General features: G+C 42.9%; 5 protein-coding genes and 7 non-coding genes across 17 annotated transcripts; 1 reads left to right on the forward strand and 11 right to left on the reverse strand.

The window, feature by feature from the left end:
* Nucleotides 1-258: 258 nt before the first annotated feature.
* Nucleotides 259-5221, reverse strand: mei-218 (meiotic 218). Of its 2 annotated transcripts, none has more exons than XM_018014344.2 (6): nt 3823-4125; nt 3542-3745; nt 2319-3453; nt 1072-2258; nt 780-1012; nt 259-698 (listed from the first exon to the last, which is right to left on the reverse strand). In XM_018014344.2, the coding sequence occupies exons 2-6, from the start codon at nt 3652-3654 to the stop codon at nt 385-387; spliced, it is 2982 nt and encodes a 993-aa protein (XP_017869833.2). In that variant the 5' UTR covers nt 3655-3745; nt 3823-4125; the 3' UTR covers nt 259-384. The 2 variants fall into 2 exon arrangements, 1 of the variants encoding a protein (XP_017869833.2); XR_016270904.1 differs by lacking the exons at nt 259-698; nt 780-1012; nt 1072-2258 and adding exons at nt 4217-4284; nt 4412-4870; nt 4928-5221 and having other exon boundaries at nt 3312-3453; nt 3823-3978.
* A 126-nt stretch (nt 5222-5347) lies between these two features.
* On the reverse strand, nt 5348-9260 carry RpS5a (ribosomal protein S5a). The gene is made up of 5 exons (XM_018014396.2): nt 9106-9260; nt 8201-8600; nt 6732-6848; nt 6415-6513; nt 5348-5625 (listed from the first exon to the last, which is right to left on the reverse strand). The coding sequence occupies exons 2-5, from the start codon at nt 8597-8599 to the stop codon at nt 5557-5559; spliced, it is 684 nt and encodes a 227-aa protein (XP_017869885.1). The 5' UTR covers nt 8600; nt 9106-9260; the 3' UTR covers nt 5348-5556.
* LOC149267916 (small nucleolar RNA psi28S-1192) lies at nt 5707-5851 on the reverse strand. The gene has a single exon (XR_016271445.1). It is a non-coding gene; the product is annotated as a small nucleolar RNA psi28S-1192 (small nucleolar RNA).
* Nucleotides 5890-6034, reverse strand: LOC149267917 (small nucleolar RNA psi28S-1192). Its single transcript, XR_016271446.1, has one exon. It is a non-coding gene; the product is annotated as a small nucleolar RNA psi28S-1192 (small nucleolar RNA).
* Nucleotides 6073-6217, reverse strand: LOC149267918 (small nucleolar RNA psi28S-1192). Its single transcript, XR_016271447.1, has one exon. It is a non-coding gene; the product is annotated as a small nucleolar RNA psi28S-1192 (small nucleolar RNA).
* On the reverse strand, nt 6568-6709 carry LOC149267919 (small nucleolar RNA psi28S-2876). Its single transcript, XR_016271451.1, has one exon. It is a non-coding gene; the product is annotated as a small nucleolar RNA psi28S-2876 (small nucleolar RNA).
* LOC149267920 (small nucleolar RNA psi18S-1854) lies at nt 7106-7260 on the reverse strand. Its single transcript, XR_016271449.1, has one exon. It is a non-coding gene; the product is annotated as a small nucleolar RNA psi18S-1854 (small nucleolar RNA).
* Nucleotides 7673-7827, reverse strand: LOC149267921 (small nucleolar RNA psi18S-1854). Its single transcript, XR_016271448.1, has one exon. It is a non-coding gene; the product is annotated as a small nucleolar RNA psi18S-1854 (small nucleolar RNA).
* LOC149267922 (small nucleolar RNA psi18S-1854) lies at nt 8658-8826 on the reverse strand. The gene has a single exon (XR_016271450.1). It is a non-coding gene; the product is annotated as a small nucleolar RNA psi18S-1854 (small nucleolar RNA).
* Nucleotides 9261-9560: 300 nt separating the features above from the next.
* Nucleotides 9561-12311, forward strand: Gga (ADP-ribosylation factor-binding protein Gga). Its single transcript, XM_018014368.2, has 5 exons — nt 9561-9743; nt 9826-9986; nt 10113-10707; nt 10774-11786; nt 11852-12311. Exons 1-5 carry the CDS (start codon nt 9707-9709, stop codon nt 12062-12064), a joined length of 2019 nt encoding a protein of 672 aa, XP_017869857.1. The 5' UTR covers nt 9561-9706; the 3' UTR covers nt 12065-12311.
* Lst8 (MTOR associated protein, LST8) lies at nt 12231-13819 on the reverse strand. The gene is made up of 2 exons (XM_018014382.2): nt 13562-13819; nt 12231-13487 (listed from the first exon to the last, which is right to left on the reverse strand). Exons 1-2 carry the CDS (start codon nt 13676-13678, stop codon nt 12657-12659), a joined length of 948 nt encoding a protein of 315 aa, XP_017869871.1. The 5' UTR covers nt 13679-13819; the 3' UTR covers nt 12231-12656.
* A 729-nt stretch (nt 13820-14548) lies between these two features.
* On the reverse strand, nt 14549-27383 carry spdi (sperm antigen with calponin homology and coiled-coil domains split discs). 5 transcript variants are annotated; one of them, XM_089473435.1, is made up of 10 exons: nt 27353-27383; nt 19608-20409; nt 19399-19539; nt 17481-17657; nt 16130-17405; nt 15918-16066; nt 15726-15845; nt 15298-15661; nt 14867-15141; nt 14549-14800 (listed from the first exon to the last, which is right to left on the reverse strand). In XM_089473435.1, the coding sequence occupies exons 2-10, from the start codon at nt 19956-19958 to the stop codon at nt 14711-14713; spliced, it is 2943 nt and encodes a 980-aa protein (XP_089329561.1). In that variant the 5' UTR covers nt 19959-20409; nt 27353-27383; the 3' UTR covers nt 14549-14710. The 5 variants fall into 5 exon arrangements, with proteins under 5 accessions (XP_089329561.1, XP_017869830.1, XP_017869829.1 ...); XM_018014341.2 differs by lacking the exon at nt 27353-27383 and adding an exon at nt 22781-22960 and having other exon boundaries at nt 15726-15842; nt 19608-20645; XM_018014340.2 differs by lacking the exon at nt 27353-27383 and adding an exon at nt 22781-22957 and having other exon boundaries at nt 19608-20645.
* Nucleotides 27384-27678: the final 295 nt, after the last annotated feature.

The raw sequence follows: 27678 nt of genomic DNA on the forward strand, positions 1-27678 counted from the left end.
AACTTACAAATATTTAAAATAATTATGCAAATGTAAGTCGCTACGGCAAAGATAGCAAATAAAGAATTGTTTTTAAATGGATAATTAAAATAACCTTTTCATTTTATTGGTATAACGTAATTAACAATAGATAACTTGATAACAAATTTATAGATTATATCATTATTCACTCTCGGTATAAGCTGGATAATCAAAGATAAAGTTCTTAAACCGCTCTAAATACTGCACAGATATCATCGTTTGTTTATTGGCTAATTGATATATACATACATATACATATATATATATATATATATATATATATACATATATATATACTACATATATACATAAGAGCTTAAGTATAAGTATCGGCTGTGCAGCATTCGTTTACTTTTTATATTCCTAGGGGATATCAACACGTTGACGCTTCGGCTGTGCTCTGTCGTCGTCGTCCACATTGTCCTCGTAGCGATCCAGATATTGATATAGCCAGCGCGCAAACTCATTCATGTACGGATCCACGCGAGAGATTACATTCAAGTTGACAACGGCAGGCGGCGGAAAATCGCCGGCGCCAAAGATGCTGCGCACAAAATTTTCGGAGTGGAAGATGGCAACGGCCACGTCGGCTTCGAGTACATCCAGTCGCATGGACAGCTTGGCAATCGATTCAGCAAATTGCTTTAGCACAATATAAGTCTTGCTGCTGAAGGCAGCTGCAAGAGTAAAAGAGACAGTGAGGGAGAGAGGGAGGGCATGAGTAGCATGAATTGAAATGAAATGGAAGATGCGCTCACTTGGCTGCTCGATGCGAGAGACAACATAGTATTTTTGTAGCAATAGCTCCGCCTCCACGGTGAAAGTAACCTGACGCTGATGGAGAAAGGTGAGCATTGTTCGGATATCATCTTTGGGTATATTAAATGCATCATGTATTTCCTCTGGCATATCGCTTTGGTGCTGGCTCAGCACAAAATCCCACAGCGTATTGTTCTCCAGCTCCCCCATGTGCACGGGCAGGCCAAAGATGCTGCAAAGGAATCAAGATAAATACATATATTATTTTGGATATTATATTCAGTTACTCACGGACAAAGCTTGGCAAACGCTGTCGATTGGTTGGCTGCATTCTCCGGCTGCCAATACGTCCAAATGGCCGCTTCGAGCGGCTGCTCGCTCTGCAGCTGCGGCACCGGCACGCTGCCGTTCTCAATGCACTTCTCCAGCTCCTCGCTTTGGGCGCGCGTCAAGCGATTCCAGTCACCGGCATAGTACACGCCCTGCTGGGCCAACAGCAATGGGCTGGCCATCACCCATTTGTGGCGCGACGACAGGGCTGAATGCTGCACTGGCTCTTGGCAGCCCTCGTGGGGCCCAATGAAACGGGGCGCCAGTTGCCCGACTTGGTGCAGCAGCAGATTGGCCATATAGCTGTCGTTGCATATCACGCACAGTGAAATGGGCGCACGCATCTCGTCCAGCTCCAGGCTGGCCAGGCTGCTCAGCAGCGCCATTTTCAGGTACACATAGCACTCCATGGGCACAAACTCCTGGGACAGCTGCGCACTCAGCGCATAGACAAAGGCATAGTCCGAGTATTTGGCGCAGATTAGGCTATACAGCTTCTTGATGCTCGGTGGCATGAAATTCAAATCGACCTCGATATTGCGACGCCGTGGATTGTCACATTTCACAAATATGAGGTGACGTGGTCCGCGGTTCCTCTCGGTCGTCGCTCTATCGGCAGCCAGCTTAGCGGTTAAGTCAATATTAGTTGGCTCGAGGAAGAGAAACGCCTCCGTTTGCGGAGATGCCGGATCCATGTCCAAGAGCGGACGGCTGTGCAGCATATTATCAGAAGCGTCGTTGGGGTCGTCTACGGTTGTCACCAAAGTGCTGCTGATGGTGTCGGCGCTTCTGCTGCTGCTGCTGCGGCTGCTGCGGCTGCTGATGCCGCCCGTCCCGATACCCGTGCTGGGGAGGCTGCTGAGCCGAAAAACCGACTGGTTGTCAGTGCTGCAGCTGTGCTGTATTGGCAGCGGTATTGGCAGCGGTTGGACTCTCGAGCCTGTGGCAATTGCCGGTGCGCTGCTCGCCTCTGAGTAGCTGGAGGACAGATTATATGTGGCTCTCGGTGCCTGGCTACTGCCAGTTAATTGTGATTGCAATGGCGGCTCTGTCTGGGACCCCGACTGCAACTCGGATGGCAGCGAGACCAGCTCGAACAGTGCATTGGGCTTGAGTGTGCGATGGAAGCGCTGACGACGACGACGCTCCTGTAAGTTACGAAAATGTAATGAGAATTATGGAAATGAAACCTATGACTATTCACTTACGCTAATCCTTGAGTTCTTGATGACCACTGGGCTTGGATTGGGACGAAATTCGTTGGCGTTCCAATTCAGTGTGCTGTGTGCTGCGATGCTTTCCAGCGGCAATTGGGATTCCGCTGGCATTGAGTTGTTGGCCAGCGCCTGCTGCAGCTCCTGCATAAAGGACACATCATCGTCAACTGGCGCGCTGTGTGTGCTGGGACTAGGCGGCGTCACCAGCTGCTCGGGCTGTTGCGCCACCTGCTCCTCGGGCTGTTGCGCCACCAGCTCCTCGGGCTGTTGCGCCACCAGCTCCTCGGGCTGTTGCGCCACCAGCTCCTCGGGCTGTTGCGCCACCAGCTCCTCGGGCAGTTGTGCCGGCAGGCCCGGATGCGCGCGACTTGAGCTCTGAGCTGACGCTCCTTGCTCGCGTCGCATGCGTCGCTCCTTGCGGCGCATTTGGCGACTCGTTGGCTGTGCACTTTGTGCCTCGTTGATCGGCACTAGAGTTCTGTCGCTATCGCCAGACATGGAGCGGACGTCTGGTGCGCTGGGCACCACCTTGCCCACCGGCAAGGAAACAGACACATTTGAGGGGCATGGCGTCAATTGTATAACTGATGATTTTTGTTTGGGCTGCGCAACGGTTGGACGCTTGGGGCTGGCCACTGGCTCTGACGCCTTATTCACTTTTTTGGCTGGCGACTGCTCCTGTGGGGCAGCTGCCGGTGCGCTCTTGCAGCCCGACTGTGTATAGCCGGAGGTGCGAAATGGTGTTTGCAATTGCTGCGATCGCACGAAAGGCTGCTGCACAGACTTGAGCCATTTGTTAACCACCTGTTGCTTGTCGAACGAGTTGCCTGACGACGACTGGCGCACTTGAAAGCCGCCGGAAATGCGCTGGCTAGTGGCCTGGGCCGGAGTCACTGGCTGTAGGGCTGGGCGCGACTCTGCTGGCGCAACGAACGGAGCCGGAGCTGGCTTTGGCTTTGCCTTTGGCTTTTTGCGCACGGCGCCCACAGCCGGGAACTCCTCATCGGTTGGAACAAAGTTAACATTTTGATTGGCGGTCGCCTTGCTAATCCTAGCACGCTGCGGATCACCGGATGATGTGCTTTGTGAGCTTTTATAAAAGCTAATGACGGGACTGACATTTGAGCTAGAGAGTGAGAGAAAGAGGGAGACAAACCACGAATGAACAATGATGCAATGCAACTACAAATGCAATAAATAATGTGGCTACTAACACAGCAGATGCGAAGCTTGATGGTTCCGTAGGGATTGGCTGATCGACGTCGGCGCGCAAGAAGTCAATCAGCTGCACTGGCTGATGACGAGTCAAGCTCTTTTTAGATGGCATGCCTCGAACTGATAAGTGCTAGCTGTGCCGCAGTAGTAGCCCGTGACCAGGTAATTGGCGCCCAACTTCAAATCACAATCGTACGTATGAGCTGGCAGGAGAGATCAGTGAAGGCATCTTCATTATAGTGAAGGCATCTTCAATAGCTATGCCCCTGGCTATGCTTACCACGCAAACGCACAAGAATCGGCCGGTAAATGCGATTCACAGTTCGAGGAGTCTGCGCACAGGCGCTCGGTAGGATGGCCAGCAAACGGTAATTCTCAGTTACGCGCAGCTTTTGGTATTCACTCATAGGACGCGAGCAGTTTGGGCACAACGGCGCTGGATGTACAAAATGGGAAAATAAATAAAATATATTTAAAATTTACAATCGTAGAATAAACTAGAGCTGATCTTAAATAAATGAGAGACGTAAAGAGACTGAATGCCTGAAAAAGTTTGACATGTACATACATACATACATATGCATATATCGTGTCGTTTCACACACAGTGAAAGCCTACTTTGATTAACATCTGGACGACGACGGATTTTGTAGCTACCGAATTCGTTTACTCACCGTCCGTGGAGCTGGTTTGAATGGCATTCCTCATACAACCACTGGCGCAGTACCAAATCGATTGCAGTCTAGATTTTTTTTGTTTCAGCGAAATACAAGAACAAGCAATAAAAATATATATCAATTAAGATCTAGCAAATTCCAATCCAATAGCCAAGTGTTATAAATATATATGGCTATAAATCCTTTACTTACACCAATATCTCCGGCAGTGTATATGCGGACAAGATGCCGTCCACCAGGGCCAGGCCCAGCGGGTACAGCCACTGAGAAGGATCAAACACTAGATTCGGCTGTAGTGGCAAGCCCAGCAGTCGCCACTGCGTGTGCAGCTGAGCGATATCGATTGCCTTGAGGGAACTTTCGTTGGAGTTCGCGTTTAATTTCAGCAAGTCGCGCACCTGTCCGTACACCGAGTACTTGACCGCCTCGGCAAACTGCAGAGGCTCTTCGACGGCCAGGTGCAGCAGCTGCGGTGCGTGACTCACTAGCTCAGCGTAGTGGAAGTCCAGGCGCAGCACAATCGGCGCCAGTGCCTCCTCAGGCTTGCGCGTGCGCCTATAGTTGCACAAGAAGCTGTTCACAGTGCCTTCAATCAATTTTCCTAGGTGCGTTGCACGACAAAATTGTTGCACTAATGTCTGGTCGTGGAATCTATTCATGTGGTTGGATTATTATCCTATTTGTAACTATAAACTCAGCCATACTTACTGACTATGGCGTTCACCCGAACTATTTTCGTTTGCCGTATTATTAAGTGTACTTGTGCTCGCTGCAGTTTGTTGAGTTTGAATTATCGTATTCACATTGAACATTTTATCTAACCCAGCGCCTCGTCATTTGCGCAGATTCAAATTTGCAATATGACAGCGAGATCTGGCAACCTTGTAAAGCTGCCATTTTCCAGGGCTGTACAGACAGCTTTCAAGCGTGATCGATATCGTTATCGAACATCGCATATTTATGTGACCAACTGCTTTAGCACCAAGCACAAATCGCTGAAACCGGCGAACGTAAAAAACGGCTCCCTTTCAGCTTGCGACATATTTGTGTTGATGTACGTACAAAATTAAATCAAATTTATTTATACTGATAAACTCTATAGCTATTAAAAAAAAGCATTGTGTCCTATTATTATTTTTACACAGATTTATTTAATGAAGAATTCATGTGTATCTTTAGCTCCTGGCCACCCCACCTGTTTATTCAATGCACGCTTAAAGTTGATCAAAACGCTTCTGTGTTTACATACAAATTTACATCAAACGTAAAGTATCAAGTTTTAATCGAACATTAAACAAACGGTATTTGTTATTTGTATATGTGTGTGTTGTTTCTCCTTAACGGTTAGACTTGGCAACACGCTCCAATTCATCTTTCTTCTTGATGGCGTACGAGTTGGATGAACCCTGTAATCGAAACAACAAAATAGATTAGTTTAGATAATGTAATAAATATTACGCATAGAGGTCTTAGACACTAGCTTAATAAGTTGTTCTTCTACGTTTCTCGTGTGCATTGAGCTGGGTGTTGCCACAAGCACAAGGATAATAGAAGACATAATATTGATCTTGTCCAAAAGCGAGTCTCCAACAGTATCCAAATGACCTGATGCAGAATTAGATTGGACGTAGTGTATATATACGGTTATTTGTGTTTGCATTAGATTAATTAGTTGTTCTTCTACGTTTCTCGTGTGCATTGAGCTGGGTGTTGCCACAAGCACAAGGATAATAGGAGACATAATATTGATCTTGTCCAAAAGCGAGTCTCCAACAGTATCCAAATGACCTGATGCAGAATTAGATTGGACGTAGTGTATATATACGGTTATTTGTGTTTGCATTAGATTAATTAGTTGTTCTTCTACGTTTCTCGTGTGCATTGAGCTGGGTGTTGCCACAAGCACAAGGATAATAGGAGACATAATATTGATCTTGTCCAAAAGCGAGTCTCCAACAGTATCCAAATGACCTGATGCAGAATTAGACTGGACGTAGTGTATGTATATATAAACATATGTATATTGTATGATGGAATTTATGCAGATAATTGATTGTTGACTGCTCCTCAGTGAGCAGCAACTGCCCGAGTAGCTCAGTCCAGTATACAAGCGAGGCGACATTAGAGTACTTGCACAATAGTTAGCTTATTTCTATATATACATATGTATACTCAGGTATAGCTATATAGCTTACCTTGGCGGCATTGATGAGCTCATCGGCCAAGCACTCGGCAATGGTCTTGATGTTCCTGAAGGCAGCCTCACGAGCACCAGTGCACAGAAGCCAGATAGCCTAAAATGAATAAAAATCAGTTAGTAATACATTCGCAATTAAATAAAAGCTTGAGTAAATGTCTCTTCGGTTCATACGCCAAATGTCGGTTAATTACACATTGTGACGCTACGGATAGATAGATGTTTATTATAGCCAACGTTATAAGAACGCAGTCTCAGTGCTCGAACTGCGCGCCATCGTTGCTGGCCAAAACGTTAGCCAAGAAATGCACCCACCTGGTTGACACGACGCAAGGGCGACACATCCACAGCCTGGCGACGGACGGTACCGGCACGGCCAATACGTGTGGAGTCCTCACGAGGTCCCGAGTTGATGATGGCGCTCACCAAAATCTGCAAGCAAAATGTAAATAAATATATACATTAAAAGGTTCAGACTATAAATTACTTCTCTAAATTGGTATTTCTATTGTAGTTTTAAGTTCCAAGAGAGCAAGAAGAGATTTCAAATCTTCAGGCACTAGGATATTAAAACCTTCTATTTAATATTAGTCCATTCGAATGAAAATGCTCAGAGCAGCATGGATTATAAGCTGACTAGCATAGAGTTGGACTACAGCAAGCGTATTCTATATGGATGTATATAAGGTAAGTTGCTAATGTTGATTTTGACTTTATTAAGGAATGCATCTTTTAGCCAATGCCCTTAAGAGGAATAGTTAACCATGGGGTTCAATGTAGTCCAATTGAATACCATACCAGCGTGTGTGTCACTGATGCGGTTTTAGTTGTGGACATAAGCCAACCTCTGATAGATAATGAAGATTACATTAAGATAAATGTGATTTTAAGTTCCAAGAGAGCGGGAAGAGAGTCTAATCTTCAAGCACTAGGATATTAAAACCTCATATTTAATATCAGTCCAATTGAGTTTAGATGCGCAGTGCAGTGGAAAATAATACTTGCATGGCATTGAGGTGGACTAACTTTCAACAGAATTTGAGCTCCTTGCGTTTGGATGTCGATTTAAGTTCCAAGAGAGCAAGAAGAGGTTTCAAATCTTCGGGCACTAGGATATTAAAACGTCAAAGTCTAATATGAGTCCATTTAAATTAGATGCTTAGCACAGCTTGGCATTTAAACTAGCTAGCATAGAGTTGGACTAGGCGACAGTGATATTCTACATATGCTATCATCCCATATCTATCATTCATATCAAGTTTGCAATGTTGATTTTGACTTTATTAAGGAATGCATCTTTTAGCCAATGCCCTTAAGAGGAATAGTTAACCATGGGGTTTAATGTAGTCCAATTGAATACCACACCAGCGTGCGAGTCACTGATGCGGTTTTAGTTGTGGACATAAGCCAATCTCTGATAGATATCAGATTAAGATGAATGTAATATGAAGTAGCAAAAGAGCAGAAATAGAGAGTCTAATTATCTGGAATATAAAAGCCTCCTGTTGAAAAAACAACGCACAATCACATAGCTGTAAATTCAAACGAGCTAAATAATACAGCCCTATATGTATATAGCCAAAATACTCGATTTGTTTTCATTTGTAGTTTCAAGTTCCAAGAGAGTAAGAAGAGTTGCGCTTCAGACACTAGGATATTGAAACATTTTGGTCTGCGTGCGCATTCTACCTGTAGCCCGCGTGGTTGAAGTTTTCGCATGGCTCAGTTTAGCATGGCACGTTAGGTGCTTGGATTAAATTATTTGTCGTTGGCTCTCTGCTTACCTGCAGTGGGTTCTCGCCAGTGAGCAAGTGGATGATCTCGAAAGAGTGCTTGACAATGCGGCAGGCCATGAGCTTCTTGCCGTTGTTACGGCCCTTCATCATCAGAGAGCAGGTCAGACGCTCAACAATGGGGCACTGGGCCTTGCGGAAACGCTTGGCGGCATAACGACCAGCCGAATGGGGCAGATAGCGTGCGAACTTCTCCTTCACTGAGATGTAATCCTGCAGCGAGATATCGTTGACGGTCACATCATCGCAAGACCAGCGACCGAACAGTTTGATTTCGGGCAGCTCCGTGGTGGCGACAACATTTGTGTCGAGCACAGCTTCGGCGACATCCGTTTCCAATGGCGCCGGCTCCTCGAAAGTCTCGACAACGTTTTCAGCTACTTCGGCCATGCTGCAATGCAAACCAAAATCCAAATAATATTATTCGCTCATTCAGTAAATTGTATGTACTTATTTGTTGTTGATTTTTGACTTTATTAAGGTAAATATCTTCAAAGCGATAACCTCAAGCGGAATAGTATATTATGGCGTCTAATATTGTCTATTCAACTGGACAACTGGACAACCGTAACAATCTTGGTTTCACTGCTACGATTTTAGTTGTGGACGCAAAATATTAAATTTTAAATTTCCTGCATTTAAATGCAAACACGTGTGGAGACGGCACTAAGCGCTCGTTACACAGACACAGACACGCACACAAACAAAAAAAAAAAAAAAAAACGAGCACCGTTTTTAACCTCATTGTGCGTGGCCAAACGAAACCAACAAGTTACTACCATTTGCACAATGCATTTCACAAAGTTTTTGAGTGCAGCCGATTACCGCTTTGTTTAGTATCCATTTGCTTAAGATTTTATTTACATTTACATTTATTTTGACAAAAAAAATCTTACATTTTTCACGGAAGAAATCGGTGTACGATGTATGCGCAAAGGCGTACGCCTGAAAAAGAACATGTTGCGGCAGTGTGCGTCAATGCCACAAAAATTGATTTCCGGCTGGAGCCCAGGGTTGTGTTTTACATGCAGGGCTGCAATGAGCTTTCAAAACAATGAGCAATCGAATATAAAAATCTAGTCGTTTATGTTAATTTCGAAAAAAAAAAAAAAAACTAAAAGGGCTTTCATAAAACAATACATTTAACGTCGTTGCTATATTGAATATTCATATGTGCTTCTATTTATTGTATTATTCATTATATTGAATTTGATAATTGTTATCAGCATCGATTTCTTATTAAAATCAATGAATTATTAAATTTTACAAATATTAATTTTAAGCTTACGAGTGTTATCCCTGCTGTTATCCACAGTCAATAGCAGCGTACTAAATCCGATATCCTATATATGACAACTATCGATATTTTGGTCGACTCACGGCACAGCTCTAATCATAATAGGAGAACTACAACAATATGATTGTTGTTCAAAACCGAAAAACATACGTTCCTTATTCACAGCTATTTTAAGCCTAAAGACAGCATTTAATGTAAAGATGACAACTGACGAGAGTATTATGACGGAGATGTTGGGTGAGTCTCGTCTGCAAACTGTAGCTATTCTCGTTTTTATTGCTTTCAATAAAGTCCCCGTTTTCCACAACCGCAAATGCAGATCGTGCAACGAATCCAACAAAAGATCGCGTCGATGAACTCGGCGTAAAAATGTTTTGCATTGTTGTGGGCAGCAACAGTCAACTGGTGCACAAGGCTCAGTCCATGATTGTGGCTAAGATGCATTCGAGCAATATAAAGGAGGCGACGCGAGCAATTGCGGTAAGTCTGACGGCCCATAATCTAAACACACACGCATACACACATACCCGCACAGTTAAAGGAATTTTGCGGTTTTCAATTTCGTTAACTCTGCTCTTTCTCATGTAAATAAACCTTGATATTTAGCTGTTAGAGGAATGCATGACACAGTGCGGCGATGTGTTCCAGGAGGAAGCCGCGAAATTCCGATTTCTGAATGAGCTAATCCGATTGGTGTCCAAGAAATACGATGGAGCCGAGACGCCGCTTGTGGTGAAGCAGCGGATCATGGAATGCCTGTTGCTGTGGACGACCGAGTTTCCGCAACGTCAAAAGATCCGTGATGCATACGACATGCTGCGCAAGGAGGGCGAAATCGATCACGGCCAAACGGCCGCTGCGTTGGCCAAACGTGAGAGCGTGCTCAGTACCATTGATGAGGCCATGTTTGCCAAGCTGATCAAGAGCAAGGATCCGGAGAACTTCAAGCGCGCCAATCTCTTGGTGCAATATCGAATAGCACAGGAGGCGCGTCGCAACGATTTGCTGGCCCAGCATCGGCTAGTTCTGGTCGAGGTGCAGGAGACGATGCAGCTGCTCAATCAAATGCTGGATAGCTATAATCCCGACGATTGTGATGTCAATGAGACCATACACGAGCTCTACCGGAGCTGCAAGAAGCATAAGCCCATCTTTCAGCATTTGCCCGAGCTGTTGGGCGACACGGATACACAGCTAATAGGCAAGTCTAGGCAGTGTACCTCGATAGTCTGTGATATATTCATAATTCCCCCTTTGCCATTCGCAGAAGACACACTGGAGACCAATGAGGCCTTGGTGGCGACTATGGCACGCTTCAAGCAGCTGGTGTCGTCTCCGGTCAAGAGCGCAGCTCCGGCTACGGCTTTGGCCAATCCACCTGCAGCCACTACTGCCACAGCCGGCGCCTCTAAAGCAGCCGGAGCAGCAGCAACGACAGCGCCTGGCGCCAGCAATGCAACATTGATCAACGAACTCTTGGGTGACCTGCTGCTGGACGGAACAGAGCCCGTCGTGAGCAGCGCGCCCATTCCAACTACTACTCCGAAAAAGACTAATGTTCTGGAGGATCTCAGTGAAATCTTCAGCAGCGCCCTGGCGGAAACCGCGAACAAACAGGAGCAACAACAAGAACCATTTCAGCTGGCTGGCAACGGCGAGCTGCTCTCCCCGCAGGTGCTCAGCTCAACGAAAAGCGACAACAATGGCAATGGCGCTGCTGGGGATGCGGAGGCGGATGTCAAGCAGGCTGGGGCTCTGCGCAAAATGCCCGAAATCGATATGCTGAGCGAGAAGCTGTTTGAGCAGATACTGCCAGCACAGGAGCGCATGAGCAGCTTCAAGCGTGATCCAGAGAAATTGACGCTGAACGATTTGGCGCGCGAGCGCATTCAAGTAAAGCCCGCAGAGAAACCAACGCCAGAGGCTGTGGATGATGTGCCTTTGCTGAGCGCTACACCAAAGCCGCCACAGCCAAAGACACAGCCTAAACCCCAACCTCCAGTGGAACCACAGCCCACCGCAGCAAAGGAAGAGGTGATTGTGGAGGCGCCGCCAGCTGCCATAAAACAAGTGAAGCACCTTAGCGAGATCAGCGTTGAGCTGGACAATATTCAGGGCATTGGGGAGGAGCGTGTTATGCTGGACGATGACGATTTGCAGCTGTGCCTCAATATTACGGACGAGCGACCCAGTAGCAATGTGTCCGTAATTGTGATATCGGCCCAGAACAAGAGCCGCCAGCCCGTTAAAGACTTTCAATTCGAGGCGAGCGTCAAAAAGGTGGGTCGATTACCAGATTACCAGAGCCAATGCCCAGCTCATCCTCTGTCCTTCTCTACTTGCAGCCCTGTAAGGTGCGCTTGTTGCCGCCCACGGGCAACGTAATGCCCGGACACAAACCGTTCCGGCCATCGCCGCCCATCAACCAAGTGATGTTGCTGCTGAATCCCACGGGCAAGCCGGTGGATGTTACCTGCATTGTGGGCTACAGGCTGGGCGACGATCCAGACCCCATCAAGGAGTCAATAGTCGCCCAAGGCATTCCCTATGTGGAGTAAACACGTCAATTGAATTGAATTGCGTATCGTTTCGTTTTGGCATCACGTCTGTTTTTTTTGTATTTACCTTTTGTTTGGGCTCCGACGAGCCCCAGTCATAATGTATTCCTCTGTCGTATTCGATTGATAATTGCTTTAACCAAATTATAAATTATTTTATATGTACTTATATGGATTGTATGCCTATAAGGATTTTTATTAAATTGCATTTCCTCATATAAATAATATATACATATACATATATATATTTGCAGTAGATTATATATAAAAAATGTATGAAAATCGTCGCTACAAAAGCAAAAACGCATTTTAGAGGTAGAACTCGAGTCAGTTCTGGTTTTTCTTCTTTTTTGTTTGTTTGTTTGTTGTCCTGTGTCCTTTCAAATGTCGCCTCGGACCCGGCTGCCTCCAAAAAGATTCACGCTCAAGCATCATCTTTCATATCGGATTCTGAAACCATTCAGAATCGGTTCTTTGCTGTTCCTATTCAATATTATCCAAGCATCCGTCCCAGAGCGGACAATGCGAGTGGCTGTTTTGTATATCTATTTGTCTATTCGTTTACAGCTAGAGCTAAGGCTATGCTTATTAGTTAGTCGGCCACAATTTCGTCCTTGAAGGACAGAGCCGTAATTGCCTTGGTGTGGCCCGTGTAGTCGCGCACGCAGTTCTTCGTTTGCAGCTTCCATAGCCGGGCAATGCCATCAGAGGAGGCGGTGAATAGCCATTTGGAATCAGCGCTGAATGCAGCGTCCCAGATCCAATAGTTTTTAATAGAGAGCTCGTGCAGTTTACTGAAATTGTCCGTCTTCCAAATGCAGGCGGTGCCATCGCCCGATGTTGTGACCAGGAGATCAGAGTCGGGACTGAACTTGCAGCGAAGTATGGAACGGCTGTGTGCTTGGATTTTCTTTTTTGGATGCATTGTGCTCAAACGCTGGTCGGGACTGATGCTCAGCTCCCAGATGTAGCAGTTACCCTTATTGTTGGCCGCGGCCATATAATGGCCATTTGGCGAAATGGCCACGTCCTGTATTGAGGCATCCACCTCGGGCACCAGCTGCTCATGCACCTCTGACTTTACGTCCCACAGATAGACGCCGCCATTCTGTGAGCCCATTGCAATTTCCACTTGATTGGGATGCAGACAGGCGGCATTCACAGGCGCCTGGCAGTCGAACACCCGGGAACAGTGCGGCGGCGCTGACATCATATCCCAAATGCGTACACGATGATCCTCACCAGCAGTGAACATCCAGTTCCCATCCTCCTGAAAGCCCAGCCGTGTGACATTCTTTTGTACACCATCGAAATTGATGACCGGCGCCGTGCAATTGGATTCCAAGTCATACAAACGTATGCACTGATAGCCACACGCGGCCAGGCGCGTCTTATCCGGCGTTCGGTCAAGCGCATTAACTTGCTGTTGATGTGTACAGCAAAACATAAGTTACATATCACCAAATGCGTGGCTCCGTTTTCAGCAGTCTCACTCACCGATGTCTCTACAAAGCGCATGGTTTTAATACAGTTGCCGGTGTGCGCCTGCCACACTTTGATGGTATGGTCGTAGCCGCCTGTGGCCAGTATAAGCTGGTCTTCCGTCGCATCCATTGCAGCACACTTTGGTTGTTATTGTTTGCTTAAATTTATCATTGCAGTTGCCTAGCTTTAAAATGTATTAAAATATTTGGAAATTCTTACTAGAACTGCAATTTATCGATATCATCTATCGGAACTAGCTATCATTTGTTTAACGGAGCTGCTCCTCACTTAACAGAATGCCTCCACAGTCATTTAACAGTTTTAAATTTGTGGTATTTTAACACTGAACGTCAGTTACGTTAAACACTTAAACAGTACAGCGCTACATATTTAAATATTTTCAATGCGTAATAAAGTAATCAATTAAATATATTTTTACTGGTGTCATTTATTTTGTCCAAGATAAAAGCAAGCAATTAATGTGCACAAAAGTACATTACTCGAGAATTGCCGAAAAACGTTTTGTTTTGATTTTGAAAACTGGTAGTGACTCTCAAACTGTGATGTAGGGAATTATTAATAATTTCATTGAAGATCATCCGTATGAATAAAATATTGAAAAAAAGACAATTATTTAGTTTTCTTTAAATTCTGTTTTTGTTTGTTTTTATAATAAATATGCTAAAGCTAATCGGCCATTCGATTTCTCTAGGTTTCCTATAATCGTATATATATGTGTATATATTTATAAATATATATATGTGTATGTATGTGTGTGTGTGTGTATTTAAAATAAACTCTGATAGCTGAAATCAGCGATTTGACAATAAGTGTTCAAATTTGCCACAACACTCCAGTGCAAATGTTTAAAACTGACAATACATACTATAACTATATTATGAGTAAACAAATAAGTTGCACAAAAAAATGGTTAATACTAGGAGAGAATAGTAGCGATAAGCCTGTGGTACACACTATATAGTTAAAAAGTCAGCTGTGTTTGGTTAAGTTAAGCTTTCAACTCATTTTATCGTTTTTCATAGTCGCCAGGAATTATAAAAACCAAAAAAGATGCAGAGGAAGAGAAATTCATATACAAAAGATGTGTGCACATTCGCTCCCAGATTCAGTTCAGTTCACCGCGGACGGACACGGAGGGCCTTATGTCTCGAAGTGCTTGTATATAGCGGTTACATATGACATGACCAGAGTCCAGTCGGGTCGCTCGATCTGACACATATCGTTGATGTTCTGCAATGGAGTGAGTTGTCGTATTAATGGACTGATTGTAATATCGAATGAATGCTGCTGACTCACCAGGGTGGTGGTAATGCCCACCGACTCGGCGGCGGCGAATGCGAGCGAAAAGTTACGACGCTTGTTGGCCGGGGTGAGCGTGTCGTATGGTATGCGATCCGGCAGATAGGAATGTAGAATGGCGCAGAATGCCAGCCCATCGTTCCACGATGAGCTGAAGTTCGTGATGTCGATGTTGCGATAGCCGACGGTCTTATTCTGGCACCACTTGAGCAAAGCATTGCGCTTCGAGCCACCGTTTTTAGCTAGCATATTGAGCGGATCCTTGCGTTCACCTGAAGTTTATACAAAATCGACTCGTTATTTATATGGCATGAACAAAGCAGACTAGCGGACTAAACTAGAGTGAATGAGCTGTCCAAGTGACTTGCAGCCATTAGACAACTCAGCGCTCTCATCAACTGAGTGTACAACAATTCACTATCACTTACCGCTGATTAAGGATTTTGAGACATTGCCAAAGCTGAGGCTGCTCACGAGTGCGCTATTTGGCGTCTGAGCTGGCGTTGTCAGGCTGGGCGGCTGCTGCTGTAGGCTGCCGGGGGTGTTTGGTGTGGAGGGCTGCGTTGACGATGATGTCACGCTTGTCATTGACTGTTGCGACAATTGATGCTGCAATTGTGGTGGCGGCTGTTGCTGTTGCTGCGGTTGTTGTTGTTGTTGCTGTTGTGTTGCTTTGGTAGTGTTAGCTGCTGTTGCTGTTGCTGCTGGTGCTGGTATGGCTGTGGCCGAAGCAGTTCCTGCCGTGTTCACATTCACATGCAGATTGCTGCTCTGCAGCACAGGCAGTCGGAGCTGTTGAAAAGAAAATAAAAAATAAATAAAAATGTTTCTTGAATCCTTGGCAAGCACAACTCACACTCTCGTGCCAGTCACTGGATCCGGGCAGTATAATGGGCGTATTACCCGTTTCGGGCGTGCCACTGTTTAGACTCGACGTCGAACTGTAATGCGATTCGGTCTCGTCCGTTTTGCCCTGCTGCAAAAATGATATTAAAAGGGACTTTAGCAAAGGGACAGCAGCAAATGGTGAGTCCAATGTGATATCTACTTGTTTGTTGTTTTCGATGCTCTCGATAAGTGTCTTGACGGACAGCCGTGAGTCCTGCCGACTAAAGCTGAGTTTGCTGCGTCGCGTTGCCATCTCCTGCTGCACGGAGGTCAGCACCGATTGCTGCGTCTCCTGCGTCTGCTGTGTTTCTGTAAAAGTTCACAAGGGTAAGTCACGAATCCAGAGATCAAAGATGCTCTTCATTTACTTACGCTGTTTGGTTAGTTTGTCCAGCTGCTGTTCGAGCAGCCGGATCTTTTCCTTTTGCGTCTTGTTGTCGAGCACCAGCTGCTCGCGTGCGCTGAGCGCCTCAGTCTTGAAATCGTTGGCAACACGCACAGTCATTAGGAGATCCGCCTGGAACTGTTGCCATTCGTCAGCGTCGCGTTTACGCAGCTGCATCTCCTTCTCCAGGCGGGATTCGCTCTCCGTTAGCTGCAGCTCCACATCGCCCAGGTGTCGTTGCGTTGCGGTCAGCAGCTGCTGCAGCTGTGCCTTGTCCTCCAGATGGCATTTGCACTGCACATGCAGCTCGTTGATGCGCTCCTCCATGGCCTGGTAATCCCCAGCCAGTTTATCCTTCTCGCATTGCAGCTGCTCCAGCCGATACTCCAAATGGGAGACAGCGCACTTGGCATTGTTCTTGGCCACCTTGCACTCCTCGGTGAGGCCAGCGATTTGTTCGCGCAGGCGACGCAATTCCGCCTGGCTGCGCGACCACTGATCCTGGAGCTCGGCCAGCCGCTCCTCAAGCGCATCCTTCTCGCGGCGCGCCGCATCGAGCACATCACTCAGATCAGTCTTATCGCCACGTGAGAGATCAGCCTCCAGCTCTTCGATCTTGGAGCGTGCATTCTCCAATAACGTACTCAGCCTGCTAATCTCAATGGCGCGCTGTGAGATCTCCTCCTTGGCCAGCGAGAGTTGCGCTTCGCTCTGCTTACGCTCGGCATTGGCCGCATCCAGCTGCGAATCGAGCAGAGCGTTTCGCTCGCGCTGTCGCTGCTGCTCCAGTTGAATGGTGTCACGCGATTGCCGCAGCTCGGCCAGCTCTGCGTTGAGCTCCTCCTGCTTAAGCATCAATGCCTCACGCTCCTCCTGTGTTGTCTGTAGCTGATCAAGCAGCTTCTTCTCCCGCTCCGTGGTGGTCGCCTCGGCCTGTTTGGTGTCGCGCAGCAATAGCTCCTGCAATGTGTTGATTTGGGTGCGCGACTCGTTCAGCATCTCCGTTTGGCGGCACAGCGACTGAAAGAGCACATCCTTCTCCTCGGCCAGACGTTCGTTCTCCGTTTGTGTGTCGCTCAGCTGCGTCTGTAGGTCGGCCAGTTCCTGTAGCGTTGCCTGCAGCTCCTCATTTGTCGAGTAGTGCGTCTCCTCCATCTGTATGATCTTGTCCTGCAGGCATGCTACTGAAATCTCGCTCGAGGACGAATGCTTATCCCAGTCCGGCGTAAGACATGGCGTGCCATCGTGCGCCGCTTCGTTCAGCTATGGAATGAGAGGCATTAGTATATATGGAATAGATCAATAGCTATCTATATACAGCTATCTATATATACTCACATTTGGCAGTGCTATGGAAGCGGGTGCTGAGCTATGCAAGCGTTGCGAGTCTTGAATGATCTGATGCTTCTCCGCGTCCGACAATGGCGAGTTGACAACGTCCCGCAAGCGATTGCGTAAAGATTCATTTTCATATTTCAAATTGCCAATCTCCATTTGTGATTTCTCTAGTTGACTCTATGAGCAAAAAGTGTGAGACAGATGCAAATTTTTATAGATTAAATTTATATGATTTTCTAAAAAATGCCTAATTCTTTCTCTCTCTAAGCACTAGCTATAAATGAACTGAGCTCGGAATCTCCCGTTCAGGTCAAGTCAAATCGACGGCGCCTACTTGGATGGGTTTATTTTATAATTTCAATTCTAGAAAGGTTTTCCTATTTTATTTTAGACAATATGCATTTATTGCCGCATACTGTGTATGCATACTTATGGCACTCACTGTTTGGGGTCGTTCGCTGTGCGACGATTTCTCAATTAAAGGAACATATTAAATATCAAGAAATTGGCTAAAGTAACGAAGCGCAACGACTAGAATCAAATGCAGCTAACAGCAATTCCAACAGCAACAACAACAACAACATGGGTAGATAGCAACAATTGTTAGACAAGAATTGACAGCTTTTTTTTGTGTGGTTAGTTGACGAACCGACACGCTGTCTGGGCCCAGCTACAGTGAAAGCTCACATTTAGTTAATCATGCTGCTTAGCAAGTGATAGACAGAGCTGTGCACTACACTGGGTTAGCTACAAAAGTCGAATGTGCTTTTTGACAATGTCATTTGATAATAATCTACGGCAAAATATTCTGCCCAAGTCTTCTAAAAACATGTTTAATAAGAGCATTGCATATTGTTGCTCTTTTTGCTGCAATAAATTAATTTTATCCTTATCTTTGGCATGCGAATGCAAATTTTTTAGCTCTAAAGACGAACAAAATATAATTGCATACTTTCAGATTTTTAAAAGGGTTTCAATTGGCCGTAAAAGGCCAGGCCTGGCTATAGCGACTCAGCTCGTCGCACAGATTAAGAATCTGCCACGCCCCATTCTATTTGTCACATGACTTTCCATTTACAATGGGTTCGGGGCATAAAAATATAACAAATTGAATTGTTTTATAAAATCCTGTAGGAGCCTAATATACATTTTGGCAATATGCATTTGATGGCAGATTACAACTATCTATAGATTCCTTCCACATCCTCTTAATATATATTTGTTATTCTTATCTATGGCATGTCCTAGTGGCATATATAATATGTTATATATATACTTTGGGGAGTTAACATGGATTGTAAGCTAGCTCTAGTATATTTCTAAATCATCTTCTATTTCTATTAGCCTGAATCTGGGTCAGAACATAGATTGTGAATCAAGGCAGGGTATAAAAATAACTATTTACATAGCGCAACTTATAAAAAAAAAATCGAATACATGTTTTGGCAATGCCATTTGAAGGCAGACAATCTATATAAAATATTCTGCTCAAGTCTTCCTATCAAAATATAGATTTTTTACAATGGATTATTCTTATTTCTAGTAGGGCTTATAGCCTATGATTTGAATATTTTAAAAAGAGTCTATTTCCTATTCAGCTTAGGTAATTTCCCTTTCAATTCGCATCTGCATCTAGAGCAGAATAGATATTGTGAACTAAAGAAGATTAATAAATGCCAGCTCAACAATTCAAATAGTGGAACTTACAATAAACGAAAGAACATTTGTTGGCCAACTACAATCAATGCAAAACACATATACTACTCTGCCTGACATACATTTGCCTATTGTCTATCTCTAGCCGCTCTTTTGGCCTATAACTGGACTGCTTAAAAAGGATCGTAAGCTATGACTAGGAGGGATTTTCCGATTTGCCAGTTATAGCTGATAAGTAAGTCCTTTTCTCTTTCATGTTTACCTGCATCTTGAGCAGCTCGTTCCGCAGTTTGTTCACCTCGCTTTGGTATGGCAGCAGCTCTGTGATGCGTGTCTCCAATTGCAGTTGCTCGCGTCCCATTCGCTCCAGCTGTATGTGCAGCTCCTGCATTTTGTTGTTAGCCTGAAATTGTTAAAGAGATATATATATGAATATAATTTGATTGGGCATTGTTGCTTCATGTAACGCACCTCTAACAGTTGCTGTTGTTGTTGTTCGTTGTTGATGAGTTGTTGCTGCTGCTGCTGCTGATAGCTGCTAGCCGCAGCGGCTGCAACAGCAACAGCTGCTGCAGCGGCCGGAAAGGCTTTGCTGTTACTGCTGCTGCTGTTGCTGCCACTGACTGCGGCACTTGTTGCTGCCGATGTCGTTGTTGCTGCTGCTGCTAATTGCTGGTAAAAATCAGCAGCGGCAGCGGCAGCAGCGCCGCCATCTTGCAATGCGGCCAATGCGCCGTTGCTGCTATTGTTATTATTGTTGCTGTGACTGTTGCTGCTATTTGTTGCTGGTGTTGGTGTTGGCACAGCCGCGATGGAAGTCATCAGATTATGATGTTGCTGCTGCTCTAATTGCTGCTGCTGGTGCTGGTGCTGCTGTTGCTGCTGCTGCTGCTGTTGTTGTGGCAATTGCTTTGGCTGCTTTTGTCCTTTAAATTTGGATTTCTTCTGCGGCAGCGTGTTGCTCAGCTGCTGTTGCTGCGCCTGGCGCCGCTGCTGTTGCTGTTGTTGCTGCTGTTGTGTTGTCAGCAGCAACGCAGCCTCGTCACCCACATCGACGCCGCGTTCGTAGGTCGCCTCGTGATTTGAATAAAATTTTGTTGCTGCCGAATTGTTTAGTTGCTGTTGCTGTTGTTGCTGCTGCTGCGGCGGTTGCTCATGCGCAGTATTGAGGGATGTGCTGGATTGCGATTTCTGTCGATTGTTGTTGGAATTCTGCTGCTGTTGCTTGTGCGAGGAGTTGTTAGAGGAGGCAGAACTCGAGGTTCCTTGTCCTCTGCGGAATAACGACTTTAATTTAATCATTTTGTGGTATTCTTAACTAGCCACGATCGTTGGTGTAGGATTTTGCAAAACGTTAATCATTAACTTTCAACTTCGAATTTTGTAATTGTTGTTTCCTTTTTTGTGTGTGTGTTTTTTTTTTTTATGTGTTTGTTTATCGTTGCACTTGAAATTTGACAACGTCGTCGTTCGTTTATCGTTCTTAAAATTATTCGTTATCGTTCTATGCTGTTATCACACAGTTAAGTCAGTTTTAACACTCTGCTCAGTGGGCTATGTGTTTGTGTATGGGTGTGTATTTTTGTTTGTGCATGTGTGTGTGTGTGTCAGTGTCAGTTAGAGAAGCAAGAGAAGAAAGTCAACTATCTTTCTGCTAACGATATTCGCAGCAAATGCAATGCAAGTGAAGGCGAAAACCAAACGATGAATGAAAGTTCAAAGCAGATGCTAATAAAACAGCGCGCAACTGTTGCATGCCAACTAAAAACAATAACTCGTTTCAGTTGTTGTTTTTGCTTCTGCTGGCTCCTCTGACAATCGCATGCATTGTTGTTATTGTTAAGCTGCGCTCGCGCTCTCAGTGTGTGCAAGAAATTTGTGAGTGGGGGAGAAAACAAGAATGTCAGATTGACTGAGCGAAAGCCATATGGATAAATACAGAGAAAGAGAGTAACAGCGCACTGTTATGTTAACAGCGGTCGAGTCAGCACTAAGATAAAAACTAACTAAAATCACGGCCACCATCATTAATATGCGACCAATAATTATTTGCAATTGATATTCAAAACACGAATGGGACTCGAACTGCATACGTTGGACTGACGTATAAATGCTAAATATTCGAATGTATCTATAAATATGCATATGTGTGTATGCATGTATGGATGCGAGTTTGTTTGCTCATGTGGTTCAGTTTTCATTGCCATCAATGTGGCCAGCGTGTTGATTACTCATGTAGCGAATTGAGAACTTGAAATGTGCAATAAGATGGGGAAGTACTACATATAATCTACGCCTTTCACACACACGCACACTCACTCACTGTATGTATGTGTGTGCATGATAAAAACTGTCTCTTGCCCGTTTATGGCCGGCCGGCCCAATGGTAGCCATTATTCAAGATTATGTAAACTAAGGTTGCGCGAAGAGTTTGAAAAACATTTAGTGCTCCCATTGCAGAGTGACGTCACATGATCAAATCTGATCATTTTGTCATAAACTTCTTCAAAATTAAAGTTCAGCGAAATAAAATTGTGTACATATGTAGTTATTGTTTATTTGATGAGGTATTTATTTCAATTTTCTTATTCATTTTGGAGCTTATTTCTGTATATAGCAGCTGTGACGTCGCAATCGCAATCTAACAATTCTATACCGCCACATATCTCGCAATTCGAAATCTGTTGCTGCCCACACGAATAAACGCAAATGTTGTGTTTATTTTGTTTAAAGGCTTTCAAGTTTTGACGACACCGCGACAGTTAAATGAAACACAAACATAAAAAAAAAAAAAATCAACAAATATGACATCATGCACGCAAATCTGATCTATGTCGGACTGTCGCAATTTCGTTAATTACTGGCGACACACAACATGCGACTTTAATCAGGTGCGTGGGTCAACTATACGTGTGTAGAAATTGCTATACTTTAGTGAACATGCTTTTCTTAATAGTTTGTGTGAGTGGCTTTGGTTTATCTATCTGTTTGCATTGCGATAAGTGTTATTGCCATTAGATAATTACAAATTACCAAAGAAGGCACATAACTAAGCTCGTGAACTCATTTGGCGTTTGAATGCTAATTAATAATAATAATAATAATAATCAAATATGCAGAGCACGCGCGCCTATTTAACACACATTTTGCAACACTGCATATATAGAAGCAGGAGACGGAGAGTGTAGACTACAAACAGGACTCAAACGTATTTCAGTGTTTTTTTTTTTTTTTTTTTTCAATACAATACAAATATAACTGTTGCTGCGGCAACAACTACAGACGAGAGCTGACAAGAGAGTAGATTAAAAAAAGAAACCACAGCACTTAAAGAATGTCATGCGTGTAATTCACACAGAAGAACAACAAAGCAGCAGAACAGCAGCAGCGCAGCTTAAGCCGTAGCAACCGCTTAACAATGAATTTAACTCACAAACACACACACTCTCTCACGCAAATACTACAGAACCAAGCATGGAGACACGTACACACGCTCTGGATTTCGATATGTTTGCACACACACACATACGAACATACACTTGTATATGTGCACCTTTAATTGTTTGCAACAAATAACTGTAAAAGAGCTATGTAAACCTTTTTTTTTGCACATACACATATACATACAAACGCATAAAACATACCAAAGCAAAGTGCTAGTCATGTAAATAACTTAGAACATAAGTACAAGAAAAAAAAACAAAAATAAAAGACAAGAGAATAAAAACAGCGCGCACGAAAACAGAGCTGAGAAACTGACAACAAACGCGAACGCGACGCGACGCGCGTTTTCTGAACGAGTCAACTGTCAGCAGTGTGACCGTAGTTGTGAAACCCCAAATGTTTGATTCGGCGCGCGCGTCTGTTAACAACAGCACGATGTTATGCATGTAGATAACAGCGCATGCGTAGCGTGCTGTTCAATACTATTTACCAATGTGCTTTACAACACTGCAACAACGCGCGAATGATTTAAAAGTCAAAATACAATTAAGCAACCGTTCCATTAAATTTCAAAGCTATTTTGTTGAGTAAATAACTTTTATTTGAGAATTGGAACAAAATCAAGACATTTCGGTTGGTCAACTAAATTTTGTTTTTTTTTTTTTTTTTTTTTTTTAAATTTCTTGTGGTCCTTTTTTTTATAAATTTGTGCAAGAACATATCAGCGTGTTCAAAATTATGGCGTTCTTTAAGAATATGTTAAGCGGCAAAGTTAAGCGAAGCACCGTAGCAGAAGAAAAACCAGAAGATAATGAAACTGACACGCAAATAGCAGATATATTCGAGGATGGACATAAATTGACTGCGCTCGAAAACATTGGATCATCTCTGACTACATTGTGGAGCAGTTGCGGCCTTAATGTGGTTTCGAGCAGTAATTCTCAGGACGTTAGTTTTTCATTGTTCAAAGAACTAAGCAGCCTAACTAATCTATATAAATTTATATATATGTTTAGGAAAAACAGTGCCAAACACTACAAACGAAATAGCGAGCGCAACTAGTCAAGACACTAAACTGGGATCAGCATATTAAGCAGGAGTTATCTAGTATAAATTGGAAATGTGCCAATTCAATCCACAGACTATGCAAAACAAGAACCATGAAAAAAAAAAAAAAAAAATTTTAATTAATGATATAGAGTATACATTCCAGATTTAATATTAAAAATGCATTGATAAATAATATTCTGTCTACCACATTTAAAACATTTACTTATACCTAATCTCCGAAGCATCAAATCTGAAATATCAACAGAATTGCATTGAAATATTTATTTAATCAAATATTTTGTCCATGGGTCTAAAAACTGTTATGTTTAGTAAAAATATATATATTTTTACTTTGTTAATGAGCGCTAATGATTATCCTAACCTTATAGCAAAGCAAGTCTTTTATAATATTGGAACTTTAATAAAAAAATCCTCTATTTACCATACCCTCAAGAGGTGTATAACCGTTTAGATTTATCTAAAGAGAATGACTATAGTAATTCAATTTATATAATTGTAGTTCAGGTTATATATAATTTTTACCTCAGTAGAGTTTATTCTTATCTTTTTACATATTTAGTATTGTTTTGATTTGTTTCAATAGAATTGTTTTGAGATACACAGAAAGTTAATATATTTATATGTATAGATATAAAAATACATAAACATATGGAGATAGACTCTCGGCAAATGAATGTCAGATGAATAGAAATACCTAATTATATATCTCTTTTTGAGACACAGTCAGTTGTAACACCAAGTCAATATACTCTTCTAAACGCGTGAGCGGGATAAAAAGAGGCAGACAGAGATGAAGGGAGAGATAGGGGAAAGGGGACCATTTGTGTATCGATTACACAATGTCGGCTCTCTCATGGGACGCTCGGAGAATTTCCCAGGCGCTGATGATCTGGGGCCCCCCTCTGGGCCAATCAACCAAGTAGCCGGCCATTGATGACAGTTGAGTTTCATTTTCTTTTATACATCATATCATGTCATATCATATCATATACATATACATACAAATATGTATATAAGAACATATTTATTTCTTTTTCTTTCGTATTCTTTGGCATTTAGCAGTGAGACGGTCGCAATCAGCAATGTGCTCAGGTAGTAGATACGGTAGATTACTCGGGTTCCATTCTGATGTCTTACTTTTTTTCATCATCATCATCGCTTTGGCTCCGGCCGTTGGCGGCGGCGTAGACCGAATTGTTTAGACCCGATTGCTTCTGCTGCGTGCGCTTATCGAGCTGAGCTGGAGAGAGGCGAGGGGGGCACCGGAACCGCAAAAGCCACAAACAGCGTCGGCTCTGTGAGGTATACATATATATTTATATATATACATACATTTTTTTTGCTTCTCTTTCCTTCTATTTAGTTTTTTATTGTTTGGGTTTCGGTTTTTGGTCAGCAAAGCTAGCCAGTCCGTCGACTCATTGAGGTCTATGACCATTCGCAAACCAAATGTCGCTTATCGCGCGTCGCTTGGAGACGTCGCTGATACCGCCACCGGCGGTGGGTGCCCTGTTGGCCACCCAAGCCTAACCCCCGCTTGCTGTTGCACCTGTGATCCGCGTTAACGGATCGCATTACGTTTGGCTTTGGCAGCGGCACCTGAGAAACCCACTGGGCAGTTAACTAGTCAGACAGACAGACAGTTAGACAGTTAGACAGACGGTCAGTCAGCAAGCCAGCGAGCATGACATAAGATTATTAAAGAAAAGCAGTTAAATATGTTGCATGGGGCATACCCGACTGCTAGATATCTGCTGGAATACAGAGTCTATAAATATGCAATGCATGGATTATAGAATATATGTATTTGGTAAATACTTTTTAATCAAAATACTAAAAAATCTAAAGCCTTTTTTTTTAAAGATATTTTAAATTTATTAGGAAAGTTTTTACTATCAACATTTCTGGATAAATTGATAAATGAATTTCTTAAGCTGTATAACTGGTTTGGTTTTGGTCTTTGATAATAAGCCCTAAAAATTATTATTATTATTGGAGCACAAAGTCTCGTTACGGCTTGATTTATAGTTTCAGAAAACTACAACAAAACGAGGGGAAAACGTATATGTTATAAAAACTTGAACTGAAGGCGTTTTCTTTGCTTTTCTTCTCACATTTATAGACCCATTTGTCCCGTTTAATGGGTATGAAAATAAAAAATAAAACGCTAGCCCAGAAGACGCTTTGAGCGCCGATTCAGTCTATGGGCATTCACTTGTGTTTGCTCTGCGTTTGTCTCTTCTCTCTTCTCTCGTTGTTCGTTTTGCCTCTAGAGTCTATGTGCTGTACGTTGCTCTACAAATTTGGGAGTGTACGCAATAGAGCCGTCGATTATGCATATATAATTAGCTGCCTAATTATACAATTGCAAATTATGATCTAACACACAAAAAAATTTTTTTTTTTTTTTTTTTTTTTTGGTTCAGGAAAATTGTAGTGCTTCACAATGAACACAAAAGTTATAATACAATGCAACGGTACTTTTTTCCGTTGTAAAAGAGAAATGGATTTTTGGATTAAAATCTAGTGCTTAAAAGAGAAATTGCTAAAAAATCACAATACTATTTAACACAGCTTGAAATATTTTCTAACTAGAGAAATGTTCCTCAATGTCTAATAAATCTAATATAAATTCAAATTTATATTGATGATGTTTTGATCATACAAAACAAATGTATATTAAAACATGATAATAGTACAAGTAAATAAATACTAAGCGCATAGTTAAAATTAGTCATTGATTAATATTAGTCTCTTACTGGGCATGTATAATCAAAATCAATTTATCACTAAAACAAACATACATATATACAAATAATATATGCATTTTGTATATGAATAATGAAACAATTTCATATTCAATCAAGCTAATTTTCAATCAAATTCATTAGGCAATATCAAAGGGGAGTGTCTTTAACGATATCAAATGATGATCGATAATCGATGCTGATTAAGCCGTTAGCTTGATTAACTAAATCGTTTTGCATTGTTAATGTCATATTTAACTAAACAGTAGCCAATTAATGTCAACGTAGAGTGCTTAGTTAGTCGTTGCTCCTATTCATGCCTCGTCTCTCCCCCTCCCATTATACCCCTTTCCATTCCAGTTTTCATGCTCGAAATATGCTCTGTGTGTGTGAGTGTGTTAATGTTTGTGTGTGTTTGTCGCACGCTTTGTTCGCATTTCTACCATATGCTAAACATTTCGCGGCGCTTGTATAACACTCTTTTATTGTTCGCTTGTCAAGAAAAAAAAAAAAAACCTATCTTTAATCCGTTTTCCTTTCGTTTCTCAATAAAAAAAAATTATTTATTAGAAAAAAAAAAGAAAAAACAACTCAAATTGGTTTCATTTTTACTCTAGCTATTTAGGTAAAAATAGAAACTAACGTTTTTTTTTTATTGTTGTTCATTGTTTGTCGTCGTGTTGCTGTTGTTGCTGTCAGTTGTTATTGTTGGATTTCTAAATAAATTCGTGTTTAATATTTATATATCGCTAGTTAATGATTTACGTTTTGCTTTCTTAGTGTATTTGTTGTCTGTGGCTTAGAATTGGAAAGTGAATTTAACAAACAAAAATTTCACTCAGACTATATAATTAATGAGTTTTTAATTATCTCCAAAGTTCGCCTGCCAGCCAGAGATGGCGGGCAACGATAGATAAAGATGGTTATAAATTGTAATAATTGTTCAACACTTACCCGCAAGAAATGCAATGCAAGAGGCAGCTGCAATCAACAGTAATAATCAATCAACGGTATATTTAACATACATGTACACACATACATGTATACATATTTATATGTTTGTTATTTGTGTGCGCGCGTATGGGTTTTATTTTGTAGTTTTGCCAATACACTAAAATGCCGTTAGACGAGCACGTTGTTTAACACATACACGCATAGAAACACTCTCTCTTTCACTCCTGCAATTGTAATAAGAAATTAAAGAAATGGAAAGGACTTCATAAAAATACATATCCTTTGCTTATGCACATACACATGAAATATATAAATAAAAAAAAAAA

Source organism: Drosophila arizonae, chromosome X, assembly GCF_054131065.1.
Source record: "Drosophila arizonae isolate 15081-1271.41 chromosome X, UAZ_ARI_1.0, whole genome shotgun sequence".
In the NCBI taxonomy this organism is placed as follows: Eukaryota; Metazoa; Arthropoda; class Insecta; order Diptera; family Drosophilidae; genus Drosophila; species Drosophila arizonae.